Here is a 25584-nt window from a genome sequence, read left to right as displayed (position 1 = left end):
GGAACCTCCATATGCTGGGAGTGCAGCCCTAAAAAGACAAAAGGCTAAATACATACATACATACATACATATTCATATATATTATATAAATATATCATAGTTATTATATGGAGATACATGTGTGTATATATATACACACACACAAGAGAGGGAGAGAGATTTATTACAGAACTTGCCTCAGACAATTGTGGAGGCTGAGAAGTCCTGCAATCTGCTGTCTGGGAGCCAGAGGCCCAGGAAAGCCAGTGGTATCCTTCAGTCTGAGTGCTGAGAATCACAGGGCCAATCATACTCAGTCTGAGTCTGAAGACCCAAGAACTAGGGTGCTGACGTCCAAGGGCAGGAGGAGACGCAAGGCCCAGCTCCAGGAAAAACATCACTTAACCCTTCCTCCGCCTTTTTGTTCTATTCAAGTCCTCCACGGAGTGGGTGAGGCCCAACTGCACTGGTGAGGATGGATCTTCTTTTACTTAGTCTCCTGATTCCAATGCTAAATCTCCTCCAAAAGCAACGTCGGAGACACACCCAGAAATCGGGTTTTACCAGCTACCTGCATCTCTCTCTCTCTAATTTTTTTTTTTTTTTTTCCTGCCTTGAGGCTTATGGAGTTCCTGGGCCAGGCATCAGATCCCAGGTCATGACCTAGGCTGCAGTTGCAGCATTTCCAGATCCCTAAACCACTGGGAACAAACCTTTGTTCCAGAGCTCCTGAGAGGTCACCAAATCCCATTGTGCCACAGAGAAAAACCCTATCTGGACACCTCTTAGCCCTGACAAGTTGACATTTAAAATTAGCCATTCCAACTCATTCATCAAAATAAAGAATATTTAATTTTTTTTTGTCTTTTGTATTTTTACGGTTGCACCTGCGGCATATGGAGATTCCCAGGCTAGGGGTCGAATTGGAGCTGTAGTCACCGGCCTACACCAGAGCCACAGCAACGCAGGATCTGAGCCCCTTCTGCAACCTATGGCACAGCTTACGGGCAATGCCAGATCCTTAACCTACTGAGTGAGGCCAGGGATCGAACCTCCAACCTCATGGTTCCTAGTTGGATCTGTTTCCGCTGCACCATGACGGGAACTCCAGAATAGTTTAATATAAAGTTTTGTTTTGTTTTTTGGCCACACCTGAGGCAATCAGAAGTTCCCAGGTCAGAGATCAAACCTGTGCCACAGCAGTGACAATCCTGAATCCTTAACCACTAAGCCACCAGGGAAATCCAATATCATATTTAAAAAAAAAAAAAACAAGCTGAGGAGTTCCCGTCGTTGCTCAGTTGGTAACAAATCCAACTAGGAACCAAGAGGTTTCGGGTTTGATCCCTGGCCTTGCTCAGTGGGTTGAGGATCCGGCGTTGCCATGAGCTGTGGTGTAGGTGAAGACGAGGCTCGGATGCCGAGTTGCTGTGGCTCTGGCATAGGCCAGCAGCTACAGCTCTGACTCAACCCCTAGCCTGGGAACCTCCATGTGCCGAGGGAGCAGCCCAAGAAATGGCAAAAAGACAAAAAAATAAAATAAAATAAAAGATACACATTAGAGTTATAAATTTCTGTCTGAGCACTGCTTTAGTTGAATCCTCTAGAGTCAGTTTCTTAAACCAATATTAATCAGGGCCTTTAGGTCTCAAGAGCAGAATAAAATCTTAACCAGTTGTGTGCTCTGTTCAATTCCGGGGGACCACCATCAACATCGGAATCTATCTATCTATTTATTTATTTATTTATTTTGTCCAAGCCACGTCTGCAACCTACACCACAGCTCACGGCAACACTAGATCCTTCACCCACTGAGGAAGGCCAGGGATTGAACCCACAACCTCATGGTTCCTAGTCAGATTCATTAACCACTGAGCCACAATGGGAGCTCCCAACATCATAATCTAGAGTTTTGTAAAACAAAATTTAAAAGCTGCTTCCTCTTCCCCTTCCTCCTCCTCCTCCCTCCTCTTCTTCTCCTTCTCCTTTTTCTTCTCTTCTTTCATTTTATGGCCACACCCATGGCATATGGAAATTTCCATGTCAGGGGTTGAATCTGAGCCACAGCTGTAACCTACGCCACAGGTACAGCAATGCTGGATACTTTAAGTCACTGCTGGATACTTTAAGTCACAGGTTGGGGATTGAACCCACACCTCTGCAGCCACCCACGCTACTGCACTCAGATTCTTAACCCACTGAGCCATGGTGAGTTAAGCTTCTCTTAGGTATTTTGAATGTAGTTGGTGGTGGGGGGAGAACAAACCTGATTTAATTAGAGCAGTCCTGAAAGACTTGCTTGAAAGGCGAGTTTGGAGCAAAGATCTGGAGAAGGTGAAACTGAGCTAGGCAAAAATTAGGAAGAAGTGTATTCCAGGAGGAGAGGAGCACAAATACAAATGCTGTTTATATAAATATGCCTGGGGTTTGAGAAACAGCAGTAAGACCAGTGTGGAGGTGAGTAAATGACAGGCAAATAGTAGGATATGAGGTTAGTTAGTATTAGGTAACTGGTTTAGTGGCACAAAATCATGTAGGTGTCCGGTATAGACTATATGGTAGGCCATAAAGCAGACCTCAATAAATTTAAAAGGATTGTCATCGTATATCACATGCTCTTCGACCACAGTTGAGTGAAATTAGAACTCAGTAACAGAAAGAAATATGAGAAATTCACAAATATGTAGAAATTAAACAAGATACTTCTAAGTAACCAATAGTCAAAGAAGAAATCACAAGGCAAATTAGAAAATACTTTGAGATAACTGAAAATGAAAAGACAACATATTGAAATTTACTGGATGTAGCTCAAGCAGTTTTGTTTTGTTTTGTTTTGTTTTTTTCCTTTAAGGCCACACCCATGGCATATGGAGGTTCCCAGGCTAGGGGTTGAGTTGGAGCAGTAGCTGCTGGCCTATGCCACAGCCACAGCAACACCAGATCTGAACTACACTCACGGCAACGCCGGATCCTTAACCCACTGAGTGAGGCCAGGGATTGAACCCAAAAACCTCATGGTTCCTAGTCGGATTCATTTCCACTGAGCCACAATGGGAACTCCCCAAGCAGTTCTTAAAGGGAAAGTTATAACCATTAATATCTATATGAAACAAAGATCTCAAACCAATCATCTAACCTTCCACTCTAAGACATTGAAAAAAGAAGAACAAACAAAATCACAGAAGACCATATGGGATTTGGCTTCTCTAACTTCGGAGTATCTTTTGTATCCTGAGATGCTTAATTTTACATGTCAACTTGGCTGGGCTAAGGGATGCCCACAAAGCTGATAAAACATTATTTCTGAGAACTTCTGTGAAGGCTTCCAAGAGGTTAGCATTTGAAAGAGTAAAGATCATCCTCTCCAATCATGAGCCATCATCATCTGATCTGTTAGGAGTCCAAAGAGAAGGAGAAGACAGAGGAGGAGTGAATTTTCCCTCTTCTTGAGCTGGGATGTCCATCTTCTCTGCCTTCTTGCTTGAACTCTCATTCTGTAACCAAGTGCTCTTTTTTCCAACCTACTTAGTGCCACGCTTTCATACTTTTGTGCTGTTTCTTGGTGATTTTGCTATGTAAAACTGCCTTCAAGTGTAGGGCTAATGTGCTGTCCAGTGTTTCCAAGTACAAGCAGGTTGTGATGGGCTCTTCAGAGAAAATATGTGCATTAGATAAGCTTTGTTCATGCATGAGTCATAATGCTATTGGCCATGCGTTCAATGCTGATGAACCAATGATACATATTAAATAAGGTATGTTTAAACAGAAACACACTTTTTAAAATTTTATGCATTGATCAGTTGATGACTGTGTTGTGACCAGAGGCTCTGTATTTCTCCTGGGAGCAATGGCTCAGTATTTGCTAACTCCGTGCTTGTGGCCACTTCATAGAATATAACCACTGCACATGCAACGATCAAGAAATGAGCGAACATTTCTAGTTCTATAGGCAATCTGACTCTGACATCTCTCATTTGTCATCTGTGCTGATTGAATAACCTGGTGGGAGAAGGTCACTTTCCCTATTTCATCCTTCTTATAGGATCCATCTCAAAGCTTCGAGTGGCATTTTATGGGAAAGGAACGTATATTAGAGACCTTCCACACGAGGGGAAAGCCCACAACAGTAGCCATGGCTGCTGTCCACGGTGCTGATCATCTAAAGCAAGCTTCCTCAAGAGAAGAAGCATCAGAAAAATCATTGCAAAATTCACAGGAATGAATCTAAGGATACTGCCCCTGCTCCCACCTGATCAAAGAGAGTAGTTTTCCAAAACTAGGTTAAATGGCATTCATGAAGAAAAAGTCTTGACCCCATCTTTGTGGGGCAAAGTAATATCCACAAGAACTGAGGCTTCTTGTCATCCTAGAGCCACAGTAATCCTGAAAAGAGCCAAACTGGGGAGCAAGCTTACTTATAACTACTGAGTTCCCATGCATAGCCAATCCTGTGCCATTGAAACCTAAGCCCTAGTATCAGTTTAACCAAACCTCCCAAACAATTTTAGATCTCCTCTAACTCCCCATAAGATTTAAGATTTCCTGTTATTTCTCACAACTGGCTTCCTGGGTCCCTGAATCCTGATCCTCTAAAACCCAGAGTCTCTACAGACTCCACATTACAAAAAGTTTCAAAAGGCAGAAATAGGAGTTCTCCTGTGGCACAGCAGGTTAAGGATCTGGTGTTGTCACTGCAGCAACCTGGGTCACTGCTGTGGCATGGGTTCAGTCCCTGACCCAGGGACTCCTGTGTGCCACGAGTGCAGCCAAAAACAAACAAACAAAAACAAAAAACAAAAAAAAAATGCAGACATAAATTTTAGATAAAGTGGTACCTCCTAAAAGCAAGAGAAGACAATATTTCACTGAGATAACTTATCAATTGCAAGTGCCAAAGAAGGCAAAATTGGGGAAATTATGGAAGACAAGTTGTTTCGCAACTCAGAATTTACTTTGATTTTGCTTTGGGGAAACACCCCCTCTCTCACTCTCAGACCATGTATTTTGCATCAAGATGATTTGAAATCTAAGCATATGATCCTAACCTAAGCCAATCAGTGCATTCATTATTTTAATCACAGCATTCAGTTAGAGATTGAGACATGCTTCAAGCAAGGTAATAAAGCTTAATTAGGATCATTCAGAACTAACCTTACAACCTATGCTGGAGCCACCAGTCCTTCTGGACTCAGTTATATACATGTAGGGGCTGGAGATAAAGCAATCTTATGATTGCAGTGGACAGAGAATGGCATGAACACTGAGAAAGTAGAGCCAGGACTTAACAGCAGAGAAAAAAGGTCCTGGTGACATCGTTTGAATCCAGGTTTAGGCTAGGCTGAAACCAAACCCCTCAGTACACGAGATAATTTTTTCCATGTTTAAACCTAAACTAGCTCAGAGTTGCTTGTTTCTGATACTTGCAAAATACAGAGTTCTACTTGGATAACAAATAAGTCCTAGAAGCAGAATGTTTTAGGTGATGTATGATCAAATGTAGAATTGAGGAATTCCCGTCATGGCACAGTGGAAACGAATCTGACTAGGAACCATGAGGTTGCAGGTTCGATCCCTGGCCTCACTCAGTGGGTTAAGGATCTGGCATTGCTGTGGTTGTGGCATAGGCCAGCGGCTACAGCTCTGATTAGACCCCTAGTCTGGGAACTTCTATATGCCATGGGTGCTACCCTCAAAAGACCAAAAAAAAAAAAAAAAGGTGTAGACTTGACAAAGGCCAAGTAATTTGGATAAAGGGCAGTGAAAACCCTTCTGACCTAGCTAGGAAGTTGGCCAGACTTTTCATCTGTTCACAAAAATGCTGGCTGAATTCCCTTTAAGGGAAGGTTTTCATCAGCTGTCTTGGGACGCATGCTCTTCCGGAACCAATGGCCAAAGAGAAAAATGCTACAATTGGTGCTGAAAGTGGGGTTCCTACCAGAATCACAGGGCTACAGGATAGAGGAAGATCATTTCCCAAAGGAAACTGTGGGCTCTGTTGCCAGTAGAAAGTGGAATGGACTCCTCGTAGGCAGAAGAAACAGATTCCAGACTCCATCAAGCACTCTCCTGTGATAGCTCTTTTTTTTTTTTCTTTCTTTCTTTCTTTTTTGGTGCTTTTTAGGGCCATACCCATGGCACATGGAAGTTCCCAGGCTAGGGGTCGAATCAGAGCTATTGCTGCTGGCCTACACAGCAACTCTGGATCCAAGCTGCATCTGCGACGTATACCACAGGTTGCTCATGGTAACACTGGATCCTCAACCCACTGGGCAAGGCCAGGGATCGAACCTGCCTCCTCATGGATACTAGCTGGATTCATTTCCACTGCACCGCAACATGAACTGCTGTTGTCTTTGTTGTGTTTTCTATAAGGCCACATCATCATAGGTAATCTTGAGCCTTAGAGAATCTGATTAATAAAAGAATGTTTCTGGAGTTCCCTGGTGGGTTAAGGATCCAGTGTTGTCACTGCTGTGGCTCAGGCCGCAGCTGTGGTGCAGCTATGGTGTAGGTTTCAGTCTCTGACCTCAGGAAATTCCACATGCCATGAGTGCAGCCAAAAAATAATAATAATAATAACAGGATGCTTCTTGCACTAGAAAATGATACTAACTTTTGTCAGAAGCACTTATGTCCCTTGGAGGAAAAACGTGTCCTAGAAAATGAATGTAACCAAATTTGCATTTCTCTAATAGTACAACAATTAATGCTATTGCCCCAAGGTAAGTCTATATGCAGAAATAGTATCCAGGTCATTGGGAACCAGGGTCTGATTAAGAACTAAGAATGACGGATTTCACTGCATATTTAGCATCCTCACATTTTTTGTAATTATTTCTTCATTCGTCCATCTCGCCAACTATTTCGTGAGCTCTTTTGTGTATAAGCATCTGGTCTTCTTATTTTGGTAAATCTGAGGCCTCACACTCGAATATAATAAAATCAGATTTAGAATACATCAAAAATGAATAAATAATATTTTCAATACCAGACACTCTAAGGAATGTTTATAATTGTAAAACATTATTATTATTATTATTGTCTTTTTGCCTTTTCTAGGGCCGCTCCCACGCCATATGGAGGTACCCAGGCTAGGGGTCTCATCGGAACTGTAGCTGCCGGCCTACACCAGAGCCACAGCAGCGAGGGATCCGAGCCGCGTCTGCGACCTACACCACAGCTCAAGGCAACACTGGATCCTTAACCCACTGAGCAAGGCCAGGGATCGAACCCACAACCTCATGGTTCCCAGTCAGATTTGTTAACCACTGAGCCACGACGAGAACTCCAGTAAAACTTATTAAATATAATTAAATAATAATTGATAGCCAAAAAAAAATCAAAAGAAATAAGAACGATCTTCTCTCGTGCCACCACCTCTCGTGAATCTAGCAAGTTGTGGAAGAGGGTCCTCCCTGGGCTCATCAGGCATGGAAAAATGTTCTCCGGAAAGTTTGTAGATCCTGCATCTGGGATTGGGTATGGAATACACTTACTTTGGAGTTCCCGTTGTGGCTCAGTGGAAACGAATCTGACTAGCGTCCATGAGGACGCAGGTTCGATCCCTGGCCTTGCTCAGTGGGTTAAGGATCTGGCATTGCTGTGGCTGTGGCTGTGGCCAGCAGCTACAGCTCCAATTTGACCCCTAGCCTGGGAACCTCCCTATGCCACAGGTGCAGCCCTAAAAAGACCAAAAAAAAAAAAAAGTGGAATACATTTACTTTAAAGAGTAGAAGATGGTACCACCCCATACAAGCAGATTGCTGATTAGGACTCTTGATTTCTAGTGAGAGGAACTGAACTCGCAGTAGCAAACCTATTGGGTCACATGACAGAAAAAACCCAGGAGGTAGACCCAGCTTTAAGCCTGCATCCAGAGACTCACATTTTATCATCAGAGCTGGACCCTTCTCCATTTCTATGCCTATGGTCCAATGATGACAGAGATGTTTCAGAGATAACATCACTCTGTACCAAAGATATTTTTGACAGCTTTGATCGAACATGCCTTATGCAAGCACCTTGACAGGCTTGCTGCCCCATGGCCTTGGAAGTGAGGGGTGTCTCTCCATCTCAGCTCTTCCAAGGACTTTTGTCATGCTTCATGTGGGACCTGGAAGGATGAGGGCTGGTCCTACTCACAGTGATTCTCATGCAGCTTTGTGGATAAGTGTATAGGCTTTGTATTCTACAGAGTGGACTTGGATGCAAAGCTAGGCTCTCCCGCGTACTTACAAATGGTAAACATAAGCTTTCTGCGTCTCAGCCTCCTCATCTGTAAAACTGGGGTAAGAATAACTCAGTAACCAGAGGCAGGGATGGCACAGTGGGAAAACGAACGTCAGAAGTGAATTTGTGGAAGAAAACAGATGCAAAAGAACACACACTGTGTGACCCCATGTATGTGAAGTTTAAGAACCAAGAGAGTGAATCTATTGGGGAGTTCCCGTTGTGGCTCAGTGGGAATGAATCTGAGGCAGGTTCCATCTCTGGCCTCGCTCAGTGGGTTAAGGATCTGGCATTGCCGTGAGCTGTGGTATAGGTCGCAGACACAGCTCAGATCTGGCATGGCTGTGGTTGTGGCCTGGGCCGGTGGCTACAGCTCCAACTCAACCACTAGCCTGGGAACCTCCATGTGCCATGGGTATGGCCCTAAAAGGACAAAAGATCAAAAAAAAAAAGTGAATATTGTTGCATTGGCAATGGTGATTGCCTATTTGGGAAATGAGTTATAAAGGGGCTGAGGGAACTTTCTGGAGCAATGATCCACATGTTGATTAGGGGGATGGGTACAGAGTGTGTACATTTACCAAAACTCATGGAACCCTAAAATCTGTGCATTTCACTGTATATAAATTTTAATTGGATTTTAAAAAATAAGCCAATCCTGCCTAAATTCACTATATCCTACAGTAACATAGAAGTGATTTTAAGCCTTATCCTTGGAGTTCCCATCGTGGCTCAGTGGTTAACAAATCCGACTAGGAACCAGGAGGTTGCGGGTTTGATCCCTGGCCTTGCTCAGTGGGTGAAGGATCCAGCGTTGCCGTGAGCTGTGGTGTGGGTCACAAACACGGCTCGGATCCCAAGTTGCTGTGGCTCTGGCGTAAGCCAGAGGCTATAGCTCCAATTCGACCCCTAGCCTGGGAACCTCCACATGCCACAGGTGCAGCTCTAGAAAAAGGCAAAAAGACACACACACACACACACACACACACACACACAAAAGTCTTATCCTTGACTTCAGCTAGCTAGATATCTTGCAAAAACAGTCTTACTTTTATGGCACAGGTGATAAAAACATTTACATACGCATATACATATACATATAAAACAAAAAAACTTAAAGAAGTAAAATTCACTTCTAAACCTACCCCAAGAGATAGTAACCTCTTTTTAAACCTTTGGATATACAGTCTACTACTCTATGTATTGTTTTGCACCCTACCATTTTCTCTTAACTGTTTGTTTTTTGTGTCAATTAAACTGGGTAAGTACATTGACAGAAGAATATACACTAGTAGGACTTTAACCCCCAGGAAATAATCAGAGCTGTACATGAAGCTATCTTACAGAAAATTTATATTAGTGAAAAATTAGAGGCAATCTTAATATATATTAATAGATCTATTAAATAAGTTAGGTCCATTTAGTTACACTCAGTATATTGTGAGGTGAAACGTCTGGTTTTATTTTACAATGAGACTCTAACTGTAGTGATTGTCATTCAAACAAAGTTAAAGAACAGTGTGTATATCATTATATGCATATATCATTATATCATTATATGTATATATCATTATAATAACCCCCAAGCTTATTTTGTGGGGGTTGCAGATTATGGAAAGGCTTCCATTTCTCTCTCTCTCTCTCTTTTAAATTTAGGGGCATATGGAAGTTCCCAGGCTAGAGGTATGCTGGCCTACACCACAGCAGCAGCAATGTCAGATCCAGCTGTGTCTTGAGACCTACACCGCAGCTCACTGCAATGCCGGATTGTTCACCCACCAAAGGAGGCTAGGGGTTGAACCCACATGCTCCTGGATTCTAGCCTGGTTCGTTTCCACTGAGCCACAACAGGAACTCCCTCCATTTTTCTCTTTATCTTTTGAATTCTTTACTAGAAGTATGCATTGTTAGGGAAAAAAAAAAAAAAAACAGTTGAGATTTTAAAAGAGGATTTTCTTCAAATTGCCCTCTCGAAATTCTGAACCTGTTTCCACTCACCTAGGAAAGTAACGCTTGCTACTCATGTTGTGGTCCTTGGACAAGCATCAAAGGCATCACCAGAGAAATCCAAATTCCCAAGCCCCACCCCACTCATCCCTAGTGAATTAAGATCTGTATTTGAATGCGATTAGCAAGTGAAAGTCTGAGACGCTCCGAGCGGGACTGGCCAGCTTCTCCTCTCTGCGCCTGTTCCTTCCCTACTCAGGGGGAACTGTGACAGAGGTGTCCCTCTGGTCCCTCCCAGGAGCAATTTTCTGAGCTCATTTCTTGTAAGATGTTAGCGTGAGTTCCTATAAAAAGGCGGCTTAAGGGACTAAAGGATGAGTGTCCTCCCCCCCCCACCCCCCCCCACCCCCGGTGGACACTGAAGAAGCCCCAGGCTCCTGCCAGGTCAGGAAGAAGCCAAGGACTGGAGGCGGGGTGGGATCGCTCTTGGCACAAGACCCAGCTGGAAGGCAGGGTGGGAGGTGGCCTCAGGGCGGCAGCAGCCACTGCGCGTTGCCACCTGAAAACCCACCGCCGGACCGGCTGGGACGCAGAGCGGCCTCTGGCTGGCAGGGGGCGCTGCCGAATCGTGGCTGGCTCGGGGCTGCCGCTCGTCCTCCGCCGCTGGGGGAAAGACACCTGGGCAGGTGGGGGCGGGGCCTGAGGGGGCAGGACTCCAGGGGCGGGGCCCAACTCACAAGAGCCTTGGCCGCTGGGGCTGCGGGATGCTAGCGCTGTACCAGCAGCAGAACGGCGCGGACGCGGATCGCTCGCCCGCCAGCGGTGGACCCTTCGGAACTGAGTGAGGTGAGCCCAGCCGGGTCGGGTGGCACCAGGTCTGGGGATTCAGGCACCGGAGCGGCCGCGGAGCTCTTGGGCTTCCCAGACGCTGTGGTCGGCGGCCGGGCGGGCCTCAGCCCGGGGCTGCCTTCCAGTACCTGGGATGCTGGGACGCTTTCCTAAGTCCATCCGGTCGCGATCTCTGCCGTCTGCCCCATTCCGTGGCCCGGGACGCAGGGCCGGGGCAAGAGGAGTGTCTGAGTTACTTAGAAAGCAGGTTCGGAGGCCGGCGCCGCAGCCCGCCTCGCCTCTCCGCCCAGCACCTGCTCAGTCCCCTCCTGGCCTTGGTGAGACGCGTGAACCTGATCGCGATCGCTCCTTTTCCTCCCTGGAATGTCTTCTCTGGGGTGACTGTAGTTGCGGAAAAGAGCAAACACTTGAAGCGAGTCGGTTGGGTTCCCTCCAGCGCCTTCAGCCGGAGCTGCCCCGAGGCAGATGTGGCTTCTGCCGTAGCGCTGCACCGGGTCTGTCGCTCTGCGCGGGGAGCTGCAGAGTCGCCCGGGAGCTCGAGACGGCGACTGGTGTTCCCTCACTGAAGTTTGGGGGTGGGGGGGTTGAGGTCAGGAATGGGCGAGAGGGGTGCAGTAGAGAATCGTGAGGGACCCCAGCGTTCCAGAGTTTTCCTTTTAATCCTTCCCGTGTGGCCTTAGGCAAGTTGCCTAAATTCTGGGCCTCAGTTTTCTCTTCTGTGAAATGGGGATAGTACCAGTACTTCATATAATGACCGTGAGGTTAAATCAGGTGCTGTGTGAAAAGAGCTGAGTAGGAAGCCTGGGTAGCTTAAGGGATCAATAAGCAATAGCTGCTATTATTTGTTGTTCTTGCTGTTGTCATTATTATTATTGCCATTATCATTACTATTATTTGAGGAGAAGTTTGTAGTTAAAGGCATGGACTCCTGGCTTCACATGCCACCTCGGCCACTTTCTAGGGTGACCTTGGGCAAGCTACTTAACTGCTCAAGGTCTCAAGTTCATTTGTATAATGGAGGAAATTATAGGGCCTATCTCAAAAGGTTGTAGTGGAAATTAAATAAGTTAATACCTGTAAAATGCTTAGAAGAGTGAGTGCTGAGTGACAGCTACTAATTCACAAAGGCATCACATTTACTGGAGCAACATAACCTAAAAGTAGTTACAGCCTGGCTTTGCTTAGACGTTGAAATATCATTTGTGCGAACATGTCTATGTTTCGTGAAACACCAGATAGGTTCCGCCTTCATCCACCTGTGATTTCACTGACACTGGTGGCTGATCCATGGGGGTCAAGGTCAGTCCTGGGCAAGGGGCTGATGAGGCAGAGGGACCCCAGGAGCAGTCTTCAGTGAGAACATGGAAGGTTTGATGACAGAAGCTTCCAGAATCATGGTTTCTTTTGAACATTCACAGGGAACAAAATCTTCCCTGGGTTCAGTTTTATTTGATAGGAAATTGCACCCAGACCTATTTCTAAAACAAACTCCCGCTAATTTTTTGCTTTGGGATTGTAGTGAGAGAATTGGAGAGGGGAAAATCTTTTAAATGATAGAGCACAATAAATGTCATTCCTTTTGTCTATAAGAGCTTCATAGCATAATTTTGAGGGTCAGAGATCCCAGTAAGCCCAGATACATCTGCAGAGGGTTACAGTGGTCTGGCTGCCTCTGGGTGTCTCATCTGCCCCCACAGCATTCTACATCCTTGCCCTCTTAAACCTGAAACCCACCAGCACCTTGAACTTGACAGTCTCCCAGCTTTGCCCCCAGCTCCTGATTTTGAACAATATCCCTTGGGCTCAGGGTGGAGAAAAAGTAACTCCTCAAGCCCAGAATCCTGCCCGAAGAACGTGATGGGGCAACCTCAAGTCTTTGTCCCAGAATCCAGCCCCCCCCCGGGGGGGGAATGTGGGACCACCCTGTATATTCTACTCCAGATTAGGGTGTAGCCTAATTTGCCTCTGTCACCTAGGGTAGGCATAGGAGGAAGAGTTCCCGTATCCCCCACTCTGAAAGAGTGTTGAGAAGTGGTCACATCACCTACTCAGAGCTTGGAAATTAAGTCTCTCAGGATCCCGTCTTTTCCCACCTCCCTTTGGTCCCAGGGATGCTTAATTAACTGTCCTGGGGAGTTGGCAGCACCCAGTGCAATACCAGACCCCTCGTGGTGATAAAGGCTGCACGGTTCCAGACCAGTGCCTCCACTTCCTAGCTGTCTAATTTTGCACAAGTTACTCCACTTCTCTGAGCTCATTTTCCTCCTCTGTAACATGGAGATGATAATAGTATGACTACCTTCTGGGGTTATTGAAACAGGAACTGAAATATATATAGAGAGAGATTATATATATTTGGAGGGAGCTATGCATTATATATGAAGAGAAAGACTGCATATATTTATGAGTCCAATGAGACTATATATGATTTTAGTTCATTTCTTTTTTTTTGTCTTTTCTTGGGGTTTTTAGTTCATTTCTTAAAAGATCGTTATTTCAGGAGTTCCTGTTGTGGCTCAGTGGTTAAAGAATCTGATTAGGAACCATGAGGTTTCAGATTCCATCCCTGGCCTTGCTCAGGGGGTTAAGGATCCGGCGTTGCCGTGAGCTGTTGTGTAGGTCGCAGATGAGGCTTGGATCTGACATTGCTGTGGCTGTGGTGTAGGCCGGGAGCTGTAGCTCCGATTGGACCCCTAGCCTGGGACCCTCCATATGCCACAGGTACAGCCCTAGAAAAGACCAAAAAAATAATAAAAGATCATTGTTTCACATTGTAAAGTTTCTATGATACAGATGCGTCATCTATATTGATGAATGTGGTAATTTGCTTTCCAGCACTCTTCCCCAGATAAAGCTGTTATTAAATCAAAAAGAGTATTCTCCAAATTAGTGGTATCTTAGAATCAAGGAAATATGGCACAGTGCCTGGCAAATATTCATCGGCCAGTATTTCCAGGCTATTATTAGGTGCTCTAGAAACACTAAGGGCTTGGAGCTCCCATTGTGGCTCAGCAGAAACAAATCTGACTAGCATCCATGAGAATGCAGGCTCGATCCCTGGCTCCACACAGTGGGTTGAGGATCCAGCCTTGCCGTGAGCTGTGGCGTAGGTCGCAGATGTCGCTTGGATCTGGCGTGGCTGTGCCTGTGGTGTAGGCCAGCAGCTACAGCTCCAATTCAACTCCTAGCCTGGGAACCTCCATATGCTGCAGGGATGGCCCTAAAAAGCCCCCCCCCCCAAAAAAAAAAGAAAGAAAAGAAACATTAAGGACTTGACTGGAAACAAGAAGTGAAACAGAAATGAAACAGAAACACTCTATGTGCAACAAAGCAGCTGAGAAAAGGCTGGGAAGGCTGGGCTGGGAAGGGACTGAACATGATCTAGGGTGGCTGCTCGGAAATTCTCTTGGCAGATTTTATCTGTTAGAACTGATTTGCATGGTGCTTGCTCTGTGCCAGACGCCGAGCTAGGCACCAGGGGGCAGGACGAGATAGGAATGCTGCCCTGAGGAGGGCAGGCTCCTGGAGGAGGTAAAAGCAGACCCAGGCAGCGATACTCTCATTGCAGTGGAGCTGATTTGAGGCATGTGGAGGCTGGTAAGGATGGGGTTGCTTAGCGACTCCTGCTCCAAGCACCTGGGGGGGAAGGTCCTTCTAGCCCGTCCAGTGGTTCACAGGTTAAGCCTCACCATCGCCTGGGGGCCACAAGAGAAGGAGGCAGCTCTCTTTGGCAGCTGCGGTGGCCCAAAGCAAATATCCTGGAGCCAGGGCCAAAACCTCAGAGAGCAAACTGTCCAGCCCACAGAGAGAAGGAGGAAGGCACCCTCTGAGGGCAGGGGGGTTGGTGTTTCCCAGCGCCCCGCTTCTGGGCTGTGCCCGCTCACCTGCGTTTCTTCTCTGCCCTTGCAGCCTACCTGCCCCGTCACATACGCTCCCCGCCATGGCTCCTGGAGAGAAGATCAAAGCCAAAATCAAGAAGAATCTGCCCGTGACGGGACCCCAGGCGCCCACCATCAAGGAGCTGATGCGGTGGTACTGTCTCAACACCAACACGCACGGCTGCCGGCGCATCGTGGTGTCGCGGGGTCGGCTCCGGCGCCTGCTCTGGATTCTGTTCACCCTGACGGCCGTGGCCCTCATTTTCTGGCAGTGTGCCCTCCTCATCTTATCCTTCTACACGGTCTCCGTCTCCATCAAGGTCCACTTCCAGAAGCTAGATTTTCCCGCCGTCACCATCTGCAACATCAATCCTTACAAGTAAGAGGCAGGAGCGGGGACGTGGGGGAGGGGCCGTGCCCCCTCCAGGTGCTGCTATCCCTCCGGAAGGTGGCATTCTCCTCCATGACACATGCTTTTTATTTTTATTTTATTTTATTTGTCTTTTTGCCTTTTCTAGAGCCGCTCCCGCGGCATATGGAGGTTCCCAGGCTAGGGGTCTAATCGGAGCTGTAGCCTCTGGCCTACACATCAGCCACAGCAACGCGGGATCCGAGCCGCGTCTGTGACCTACACCACAGCTCAAGGCAACACCGGATCCTGAACCCACTGAGCGAGGCCAGGGATGGAACCCATGACCTCATGGTTCCTCGAAAGATTCGTTAACCACTGCGCCACGACGGGAACTCCCGACACATGCTGTTTAGAAATGTGAACTCGGCAGCGCCCGTCATGGTTCAGTGGTAACGAAACACATCTAGGATCCATGAAGATGTAGGTTCAGTCCCTAGCCTCACTCAGTGGGTTAAGGATCCTGAGTTGCTGTGGCTGTGGGCTAGGCCAGCGGCTGCCGCTCTAATTAGACCTCTAGCCTGGGAACTTCCATGTGGCACAGGTACAACCCTAAAAAGACAAAGAAAAAGAAAGAAATTTGCATTTGTTGCCAACGTTGATAAACTACCCTCTCCCAGGCGTTAAATCTGTACGAAGTTTTCAGTCCATTGGAAGAGGATGGGCCAGCACAGGGAAAACAGGAGAGGGAGGCTGTTAAGGATCACTTTTGCTTGGAGGTTGAGCCTGGAATGAACGAGCCCAGCCCCTGGACCCACACGCACGCACGCACGCATGCGCGCATACACACAAGCGCGCATGCGCACAGCTCAGCCATTTTTCCCTGAGCGCTGCAAGTTTACACCCTCACTCTTCCCTGAATGTGAGCCGGAGGCTGACTCAGACATGACACCTAGGTGACTTCTGGAAGCATCGCGGCTGCCCCAAACCTTCATTTGAGTTAACCCAGCCCCACTAATGGAGATCACGAGGCTCTGGGCGGGATCAGCCCTTGGCGCTGGCCACGGGCTGCTGCAGGACCTGTTCTAAACGGGTCACTGCAGTCCTCAGGATTATTGAAAACTGATCTGTGAGGCAGGTGAGCATCTGGCAGAATTTGTCAGAGTGGGGGTGGGGAGAGCAGGAGAGGACGTCTATCGAAGGGAATTGACTGGCCCAGGCGTCAGGGACTTGATGGCAAATTTCAAGAGCAAAATTGGGTCTAAACTCATCCTCCACCTCAAAGTCTCTCCTTCCTTCCTTCCCTCCTCCCTTTTTTCTTTCCTTCCTTCTTTCTTTCTTTCTTTTTTTTTTTTAGGGCTACACCTGTGGCATATGGAGGTTCCCAGGCTAGGGATCTAATCGGAGCTACAACTGCCGGTCTACACCACAGCCACAGCAATGCAGGATCCGAGCTACGTCTGTGACCCACACCACAGCTCACGGCAACTCCAGATCCTTAACCCACTGAGCGAGGCCAGGGATTGAACCTGCAATCTCATGGTTCCTAGTCGGATTCATTTCCGCTGTGCCACGATGGGAACTCCATCTTTTTTTTTCTTTTCTTTCCCCTCCTTCCTTCCTTTCCTTCTTTCTCTCTCTGATTCTTTCTTTCTCCCTCCCTCCCTTCTCCTACCCTCCACCCCCCACTCCTACCCCCACCTTTCTTCCTTCCATCAATTGTTTGTCCCATCATCTTTTTTACTCCACAGCTGCAAATGGTCCTTCACTGTGCTAGGTTCTGGGGCATGGAAGCGAATGACCCACACACAGTCCTTGTCCTAGTGCAGCTGATGCTGTCGTAGAGGAATGAAATATTAACAGATATAGTTACACTAATGACATTAAGAATAGTGACCATTTAACTATATGCACACAGAGAGATAGAATAAACTCACTGACTCTTGCCAATAACCCCATTTTACAGATGGGAAAAGGGAGGCACAGAAAGGTTATGGTTTGTCCAAGATCACACATCCAAGAATGAGAATGGGGAACTGGAACTCGGGTAGTTTGACTGGAATTTCTATGCTCAGTCGCCATGCTGTGTGACCTATGCTCTGAGCAAGGGGGAGAGAGAGTTAGAAGAGGTTTTTGTTTGTTTGTTTTTTTCCACGGCCACTCCTGTGGCATATGGAGGTTCTAGGGTTAGGGGTTGAATCAGAGCCGTAGCTGCTGGCCTATGCCACAGCCGCAGGATCCGAGCCGCATCTGTGACCCACAGCAACAGCTCACGGCAACACTGGATCCTTAACCCACTGAGCGAGGCCAGGGATCAAACCTGCATCCTCATGGATGCTCGTTGGGTTCATTAACTGCTGAGTTACAAAGGGAACTCCCGAGAATGGAAAGAGTCAAGAGGGAGGCCAGGACCATCTGGTAGGGTGAGAATTAAAAGACGGTGAAAAAGATGCAGTCAACTCGTGGCTCCTTCTTCTGTGTTCTTGGCGGTTGTTGAGGGAACACCTATACCTCTTCCCGCCCAGCACCAATTGGAGGAGAGTTTGCAGGCTGGGGCAGGGGCGCTGGGCAGAGATATAGCCTGTGCCACCCTGCCCCCCCCACCCCCTGGGGAGACTCCCGGTTAGCAGTTACTTACTTGCCTTCCCTGTGGCTGGTTTATGGGAGGCAGCCGACAGTCACCACTCCAGAAATGCTGGTTGGGGCCAACTCATCAACACACCCCGAGAACAAGCAGACAGTGGTGGCAAAGGTGAAGCTGCAGGAAGTCACACAAGGGTCACAGGGATCCTGTCCCCATTTACTTGAGCCAGTGGTCACACTGGATGGGGCAAATCGTAAAAGACCTTGTCTTTTGGGCCAAGGGGGCTGGGGCAGTGGGCACAAGGTGGACACACTTTGATGCAGTGCGGCACAGACAAGTGCCAGCCTTCTGCCAGAGGGGTTTCCCCATCCCTGACCCCCCCCATCCCGACCCCTTCCCACCTTGGCAGGTATAGTGCTGTGCGGGACCTTCTAGCAGAGCTGGAGCAAGAGACCAGAGGGGCCTTGAAGACCCTGTATGGCTTTTCAGAGATCACGTCGAGGAAACGCCGAGAGGATGAGTCCCAGAATTCAGCCTGGGAGGGCACAGGGTCCAAATTCCTCAACCTGATCCCCCTGCTGGTCTTCAGTCAAGGTGAGACGGGCAAGGCCAGGGATTTCCTCACCGGACGGAAGCGGAAAGTCAGCGGGAGCATCATTCACAAGGCCTCAGACGTCATGCATGTCCACGATTCCAAGGAGTTGGTGGGATTCCAGCTGGTGAGCTGCACATCCTCCAGGCTTTGGGGCATGGGGTCGGCTGGAGATAGTGTGTCAGGAAGGTCACTCCTTTGCTGTTAGCTCTGTGATCACAGGAAGACACGCACTCAGTTAGGGTGAATTGGCTGCAAACAACGGAAACTTGACCCAGGCGATCTTTTTTTTTTTGCTTTTTTTTTTTTAGGGCCACACCTGCAGCATATGGAGGGTCCCAGGCTAGGGGTCATATCAGAGCTATAGCTGCTGGCCTACACCACAGCCACAGCAGGATCCAAGCCACATCTGTGACCTACACCACAGCTCATGGCAACACTGGATCCTTAACCCACTGAGCGAGGCCAGGGATCAAATCCACATCCTCATGGATCCCAGTCAGGTTCATTAACCGCTGAGCCATGAAGGGAACTCCCAACCCAGGCAAGCTTAAGCAGATAATAATGTCTTAGAAGGTGACCAGTAGCTCTTGCAGGCCTCTCAAAGGACAGAAATTAGGGAAGATCCAGGGATCCTGATGGCAATAGATGATGGAAAGTCATTTCAGATACCGCTCCTGGATTGAAGAAGCTTCAACTATTTTCAGTCTTTTTGTTAATCCAGCCATAAAGATGGGTTCAAGTCCCATGTGGGGAACTATCGGATTGGCCAAGTTTGGGTCACCTGGTAGCTCACGGAGGGTGGCGTATCTTGATGGACAGTCTCATCCCACTCTATCCAAAGGGGGAAAGGAAATTCTACCAAAGCAAAGTTGGTGTGCAGAAAGGAAGAAAGAAAGGAAGGAAGAAAATAGATAAAGAGCAGAAAGACCCAGTATTCCCAGGAGTATGTGCCTTTGTGTGGTGCTATAGCTGGATTTCTCATCTCTCCTCCTTGGTCCCATTTAATGCACTCTGAAGATGCAGCCATTCACCAAAAATGAATTTCCTTGCCTTCCAAACTCCATCATCATCCTCCTCTCCATGCCCCAGCCATCTCCATGGGATGAGCACTACCTGGTTGGTGATTCTAACACCTCACAGCTCCAGTCACAAATCCTAGAGGGAAAAAAGTGGCCCTTTCTCTAAATCTTTGAGCCGTTTCAAAGTCTTTCTTTCCCCTAAGGTTCTCCTTGCTAACAAAATCAATATTTTTTTTTTTGTCTTTTTGCCATTTCCTGGACCACTCCCGCAGCATATGGAGGTTCCCAGGCTAGGGGTCTAATTGGAGCTGTAGCCGCCTGCCTACACCAGAGCCACAGCAACACAGGATCCGAGCCGTGTCTGCAACCTACACCACAGCTCACGGCAATGCCGGATCATTGACCCACTGAGCAAGGGCAGGGATCGAACCCGCAACCTCATGGTTCCTAGTCGGATTCGTTAACCACTGCACCACGATGGGAACTCCACAAAATCAATCTTTGATATCCATCTTTCAGGAAAGTTTTAAAGCCCTGTGTGATGAGAACCTCTGGAATATACCACCATTTCCCTATAAAACTCTCATTATTATTTATTTTAAATGCTGGTCCTCCCAATGCTGGTCCTTCACGTGGTGGAGAAGGATGGTATTTTGATGAAATAATGGATAAGGGATGCCTTGCCCAAGAGAAGTCATGGCAGAGTCGGGCTCGAATCTAGATTTCTGCAGGGTTGATGCAACAGGAAATGGTGATGGTTGTGGGGGAACTCAGGAGCCACGATCCGCCAAAGCCTGGATGTCTGGGGAACCCGAAGAAGCTCGTTTTGCTTCTTGTCTGGTAGGGAGTCATGACAGTGAGCCTCTGGGTCGTTCCTCACTCAGCCACTGCTTGGTCCTCGAGCCTGGAGGATGATGCGTCCCAGGCCTCAGAAGTGAGAAAAAGCTCCAGGTATCCCTCCTGTCCCCCCAAGTATGTGATCCAGGGTCTCAGATCCTTGTCCTTACAGTCCCCCTGAAGGCCACTGGTAGGGCTGATGGCTTCATCCTGGTGTCTCTTCCCATTCGCAGTGTGCAAATGACACCTCCAACTGTGCGGTCTACACCTTCAGCTCGGGGGTCAATGCCATCCAGGAGTGGTATAAGCTGCACTACATGAACATCATGGCCCAGGTGCCTCTGGAGAAGAAAATCAACATGAGCTACTCTGCTGAGGAGCTGCTGGTTACCTGCTTCTTTGATGGGGTGTCCTGCGATGCCAGGTCAGTAGCGGAAGGCTGTTCTCTCAGCTCCAAGGAGCTGGGCCCCTTGCATGCACCTGCAGCTCCGCTAGAGGACATGGGAGCGACTCTGCCTTTTGGAAAATGTCTTACACGGGCACTGGACTCTAGAGTCAGTGGGGAAGGTGGAGGTGAATTCAGGTGAATATCCTGAAACTTATTAAATTACTCATAAGACCAGAGTAGTGGATGGTATACATATAACTTTGTGTATTACTATCGTGCATACCAATGATTGAGAACAGCTGATCTTGTACAGAGGAAGGGAAGAAAGAAGGAAGGAAAAAAGGGAGGGCGGAAGGCAGGAAGGAAAGAGGAAGGGAGGGAGAGAGGGACGAAGGGTCTGTGTACAAACGTATGAACTTTCAGGTCTTTCCACCTTTAAGATAACACTCAGATTCCTGGTGCTGGCTGGGCAGTCATGGGACATTCTAAAGTGTTCCTGCTCATCTGAAGGGCTTTCTTCATTCCTTTGGAATACTAAGGCTTGTGGAGTTCCCATTGTGGCACAGCAGAAATGAATTTGACTAGGATCCATGAGGATACGGGTTCAATCCCTGGCCTCGCTGAGTGGGTTAAGGATCTGGCATTGCCATGAGCTGTGGTGTAGGACACAGACGCGGCTTGGATCCTGAGTTGCTGTGGCTGTGGTGTAGGCCAACAGCTGCAGCTCTGATTCGACCCCTAGCTTGGGAACTTCCCCGTGCAGTAGGTGTGGCCCTACAAGCAAAAAATTAAAAATTAAAACAATAAAATACTAAGCCTTTCTATAAGTTAGTTGATATATTGATCCTTGCAAACACTGAATGATTAGAATCATGTGTACCTGAAAGGTGGATTTTTTTTTTTTTTTGTCTTTTGTTGTTGTTGTTGTTGTTGCTATTTCTTGGGCCGCTCCCTCGGCATATGGAGGTTCCCAGGCTAGGGGCTGAATCGGAGCTGCAGCCACCGGCCTATGCCAGAGCCACAGCAACGCGGGATCCTTAACCCACTGAGCAAGGGCAGGGTCCGAACCCGCAACCTCATGGTTCCTAGTTGGATTCGTTAACCACTGCGCCATGACAGGAACTCCTGAAAGGTGGATTTTAAAGTCAGTATAAAGACACGTATGCTGTGATTCTTTGTCTGGGGATCATTTACCAGGAACTGTAAATGGAAAAATGTCAAGTGATGGTGGAGCAATTCAAGAGTAGAGGAATTTGAGGCAGATTTATGGCCACAAGGCGCACCAATAAATGTCAGGACGGAGAAGGAGGCGAGAGGATCAAAAGAGGGGACAGCAGGAGAGTGTAGTTCCACATCAACATGTGTTAACTGGGTGAGGGGCTTCGGTCATTCATCAGAGGCAAGATGGGCGAAGCAAGTCATGTTTATCATCCGTGGTCCACAGAAGAGAGCCGGTCCATCAGCACTGCCCATCCAGACTTCAGCTCAAGTGCATGACGGGAGATTCCCGCTCAGGTGCATGACGGGAGATTCCTGCTCAGGTGCATGACGGGAGATTACCGCAAAGCCTTTTCTGACTGGTATCCTTCCGCCCTAGGAACTTCACGCTTTTCCACCACCCAATGTATGGAAATTGCTACACGTTCAACAATAGAGAAAATGAGACCACTCTCAGCACCTCCATGGGGGGCAGTGAATATGGTAAGGCAGCCTGCGTGGGGCGATCCTGGGCTGCTCTACTGGTGAGCATGCTGGCAGGAGGATAACTGGGGATGCTCTAACCCTTTCAGAGATGCAGGCTCTCCCCATCTGGCCAGAAACTTGGGACATTGCTTTTCCGCTTGCAGTGTTCCTGTCCACCTCCATGCCGGTTCTTTTCTTCTTTATCTGTTTTCTGTTTTGACATCTCCTTGTTGCTTTGGACAAAGCAACTGGAACCTCCTTGGGGGGCAAGGGTTTCACTTGGGGAAACGACTCTATTTTAAGCTTGTAGCTGGAGTGAGTAAGGCTGGGCAGGCCCCTTCCAGATGGACTTAAATCCGGACACGCCGAACAGGAGATTAAGGGAGGCAAACACGCCTTTATCTTGGTTAAGCTGACAGAGTCTAGAGCCCAAACCCAGCTCTGCCACTCACTGCAAGTTACTGCCCTTTGTCTATGAAGTGGAAATAATGGTATAGAAGGTAATTGAAAAGATTTAATTAAAATATGGAAAGCACTGGAGTTCCCGTCGTGGCTCAGTGGTTAACAAACCCGACTAGTATTCATGAGGATGCAGGTTCAATCCCTGGCTTTGCTCAGTGGGTTAAGGATCCGGCATTGTGGTGAGCTGTGGTGTAGGTCACAGATACAGTTTGGATCTGGTGTTGCTGTGGCTGTGATGTAGGCTGGAAGCTATAGCTCGGATTCATCCCCTAGCCTGGGAACCTCCATATGCCGCGGGTGCAGCCCTGAAAAGACAAAAGACGAGTAAAATAAAATAAAATAAAAGCCCTGAAAAAATAAAGACAAGTAGAATAAAATAAAATAGAATAAAAAACAAAATAAAATAAAATAGGGAAAGCACTTAGAATAAGACCTGAGACACACCATGTTAGTTTGGTTGGGCTGCCAGAGCAAAATATTACACACAGGCAGCTCAAACAACAGACGTGACTTTACTTCCCCACAGTTCTGCAGGCTGGAAATGCTTGATCCAGTTGCTGGTCAATTCAGTTTCTGGTGAGGAACTCTCTTGCTGGCTTGCAGTTGGCCCCCTTCTTTTTGGGTCCTCATGTGGCCTTTCTTCCTCTTCTTCTAAGAACACTAATCCTATGGGATTAAGGGCCCACCCTTATGACCTCATATAACCTTAATTACCTCCGTAGAGGCTGTATCTCCAAATACAATCACTCGGATTAGGGCCTCAACATATGAATGGGGTTGGGAATGAAGAGACACAGGTTCCGTCATAACACCCGCTAAGCACACAATAGGTGCGTCACACATGCTAAGCACACAGCAGGTGCTGATGGCGGTTGTCATTCCTCCCATTACCACCATTATTACTACTATTGCTGCTGCTACTATCATCACCACCAATAATACCATTATTACTCCAGTATTAGTATTACTACTCCTCTACTCCTATGACTTTTTTTTGCTTTTTAGGACTGCACCTGCGGCATATGGAGAGTCCCAGGCTAGAGGTCGAATTGGGACTACAGCCACCAGCCTGCACTCCAGCCACAGCAACTCAGGATCCGAGCCGCATCCGCAACCTACCCCACAGCTCACAGCAACGCTGGATCCACGACCCACTGAGCGAGGCCAGGGATCCAATCCATATCCTCATGGATGCTAGTCGGATTCATTTCTGCTGTGCCACAACGGGAACTCCTACTCCTATGACTTTTGTAGAGAAGGCAGGAACTCAACAGATGTTAGCCTGGCTTTACCCACAAAAGGAATTCTTGAAAGGTCCCAAATTATTTGAACATGATTTGATGTACAGGTATGTTCCTACGGGAAAAGGCAAAGTCCAGTCATGGAGGAAAATCCACTGGGACTCCTTGCCTTTGTGACTGTGTTGCCTGTGTTCTGACCAAATCTGCAAGAAACTGTAATTCTGCTGCATGTGGGCTCTGTGACCTTGACCAAAATTGCGGCCTCTGTATACTTGCACCCATTAAATCTCAGAGACAGAGTTTTGAGGAAGAGAAAGAACAGTTTTATTGCTCTGCCAGGCAAAGGAGGACGCAGCAGGCTAGTGCCTCAAAACTAGGTCCTGGAGTTCCCATCATGGTTCAGTGGTTAACAAATCCAACTAGGAACCATGAGGTTGCAAGTTCGATCCCTGGTCTTGCTCAGTGGGTTAAGGATCCGGCTGTTGCCGTGAGCTGTGGTGTAAGTCGCAGACGTGGCTTGCATCCTGTGTTGCTGTGGCTGTGGTGTAGGCCAGTGGCTACAGCTCTGATTAGACCCCTAGCCTGGGAAGCTCCAAATGCCGCAGGTGCGGCCCTAAAAAAGACAAAAGACAAAAAAGAAAAAGAAAAGAAAAGAACAACTCTCAAGATTCTCTTCTTTCAGCTCATATAGACCCTGCTCTGTAGCTCATTTGTTTATCACATGTTTATTGAGTCTCTTCTTATGCCACGTCTTCTTCCAAGTCTTAGGGACATGGTGGTGAACAAGACAGGTGCCACCTCTGCTTTCAGGGAACTTGCATTTTGGTGAAGAGAGACAGATACCAAGTGGGTGAAAAAGCTCATAGACATTATCCAGTTATCAATCCTATGAAGAAAACAAAGCAGCACAAGGATAGAGAGAATGGCTGGGGTCAAGATGGGAGGGTCCAGAAAGACCTCAGTAAGGAGGATATTTAAAGATGAGAAGAGAGAGCTCCCGTGGTGGCTCAGCGGGTTATGAACCCGACTAGTATCCATAAGGACACAGGTTCAATCCCTGGCCTCGCTCAGTGGGTTAAGGATCTGGCGTTGCCGTGAGCTGTGGTGTAGGTTACAGACGTGGCTCGGATCCTGTGTTGCTGGGGCTGTGACATAGGCTGGCAGCGGGAGCTCCAATCGGACCCCTAGCCTGGGAACTTCCATATGCTGCAGGTGTGGCCCTAAAAACACAAACACACAAACAAAAATGAGAAGATACATGGTGCGGGGTAACAAAAGAGCATTGTGAGCCCTAGAAGGGACCAGGACCCCGAGGAGGAAATGGATTCATTGCACTCCAGAAACAGTGGGGGCCAGTGCGCTTGGAGCTTTGTGGGGAGAAGGAGAGTGGGATGAAGAGGGAGGCATCCTCTGAGCCCTCACAGCCACAGCCACGGCCAGGCGTCTGGACTCTATTCGACAGCATTCCCGCTTATGCCACTGAAGGGTTTGGGGCAAAGAGGTGACCTGATCTGTGTCCCCATTTTAAAAGGTCCCTCTGGCAG

General features: G+C 47.7%; 1 protein-coding gene across 1 annotated transcript in view; it reads left to right on the top strand.

Moving 5' to 3' along the window:
- Window positions 1-10891: 10891 nt before the first annotated feature.
- SCNN1G (sodium channel epithelial 1 subunit gamma) overlaps window positions 10892-25584 on the top strand; it is a 35875-nt gene continuing 21182 nt past the window's right edge. Inside the window, exons 1-5 of the mRNA XM_047780317.1 lie at window positions 10892-11001; window positions 14914-15261; window positions 18225-18534; window positions 20500-20690; window positions 22252-22355. Of these exons, the coding sequence (XP_047636273.1) occupies window positions 14945-15261; window positions 18225-18534; window positions 20500-20690; window positions 22252-22355 (922 nt within the window). The 5' untranslated portion in view covers window positions 10892-11001; window positions 14914-14944. The remainder of the gene's footprint in view (window positions 11002-14913; window positions 15262-18224; window positions 18535-20499; window positions 20691-22251; window positions 22356-25584) is intronic.

Source organism: Phacochoerus africanus, chromosome 5, assembly GCF_016906955.1.
Source record: "Phacochoerus africanus isolate WHEZ1 chromosome 5, ROS_Pafr_v1, whole genome shotgun sequence".
Taxonomy (NCBI): Eukaryota; Metazoa; Chordata; class Mammalia; order Artiodactyla; family Suidae; genus Phacochoerus; species Phacochoerus africanus.
Note: the sequence above shows the minus strand (reverse complement) of the source record. Positions and strands in the feature narration are given on the sequence as shown.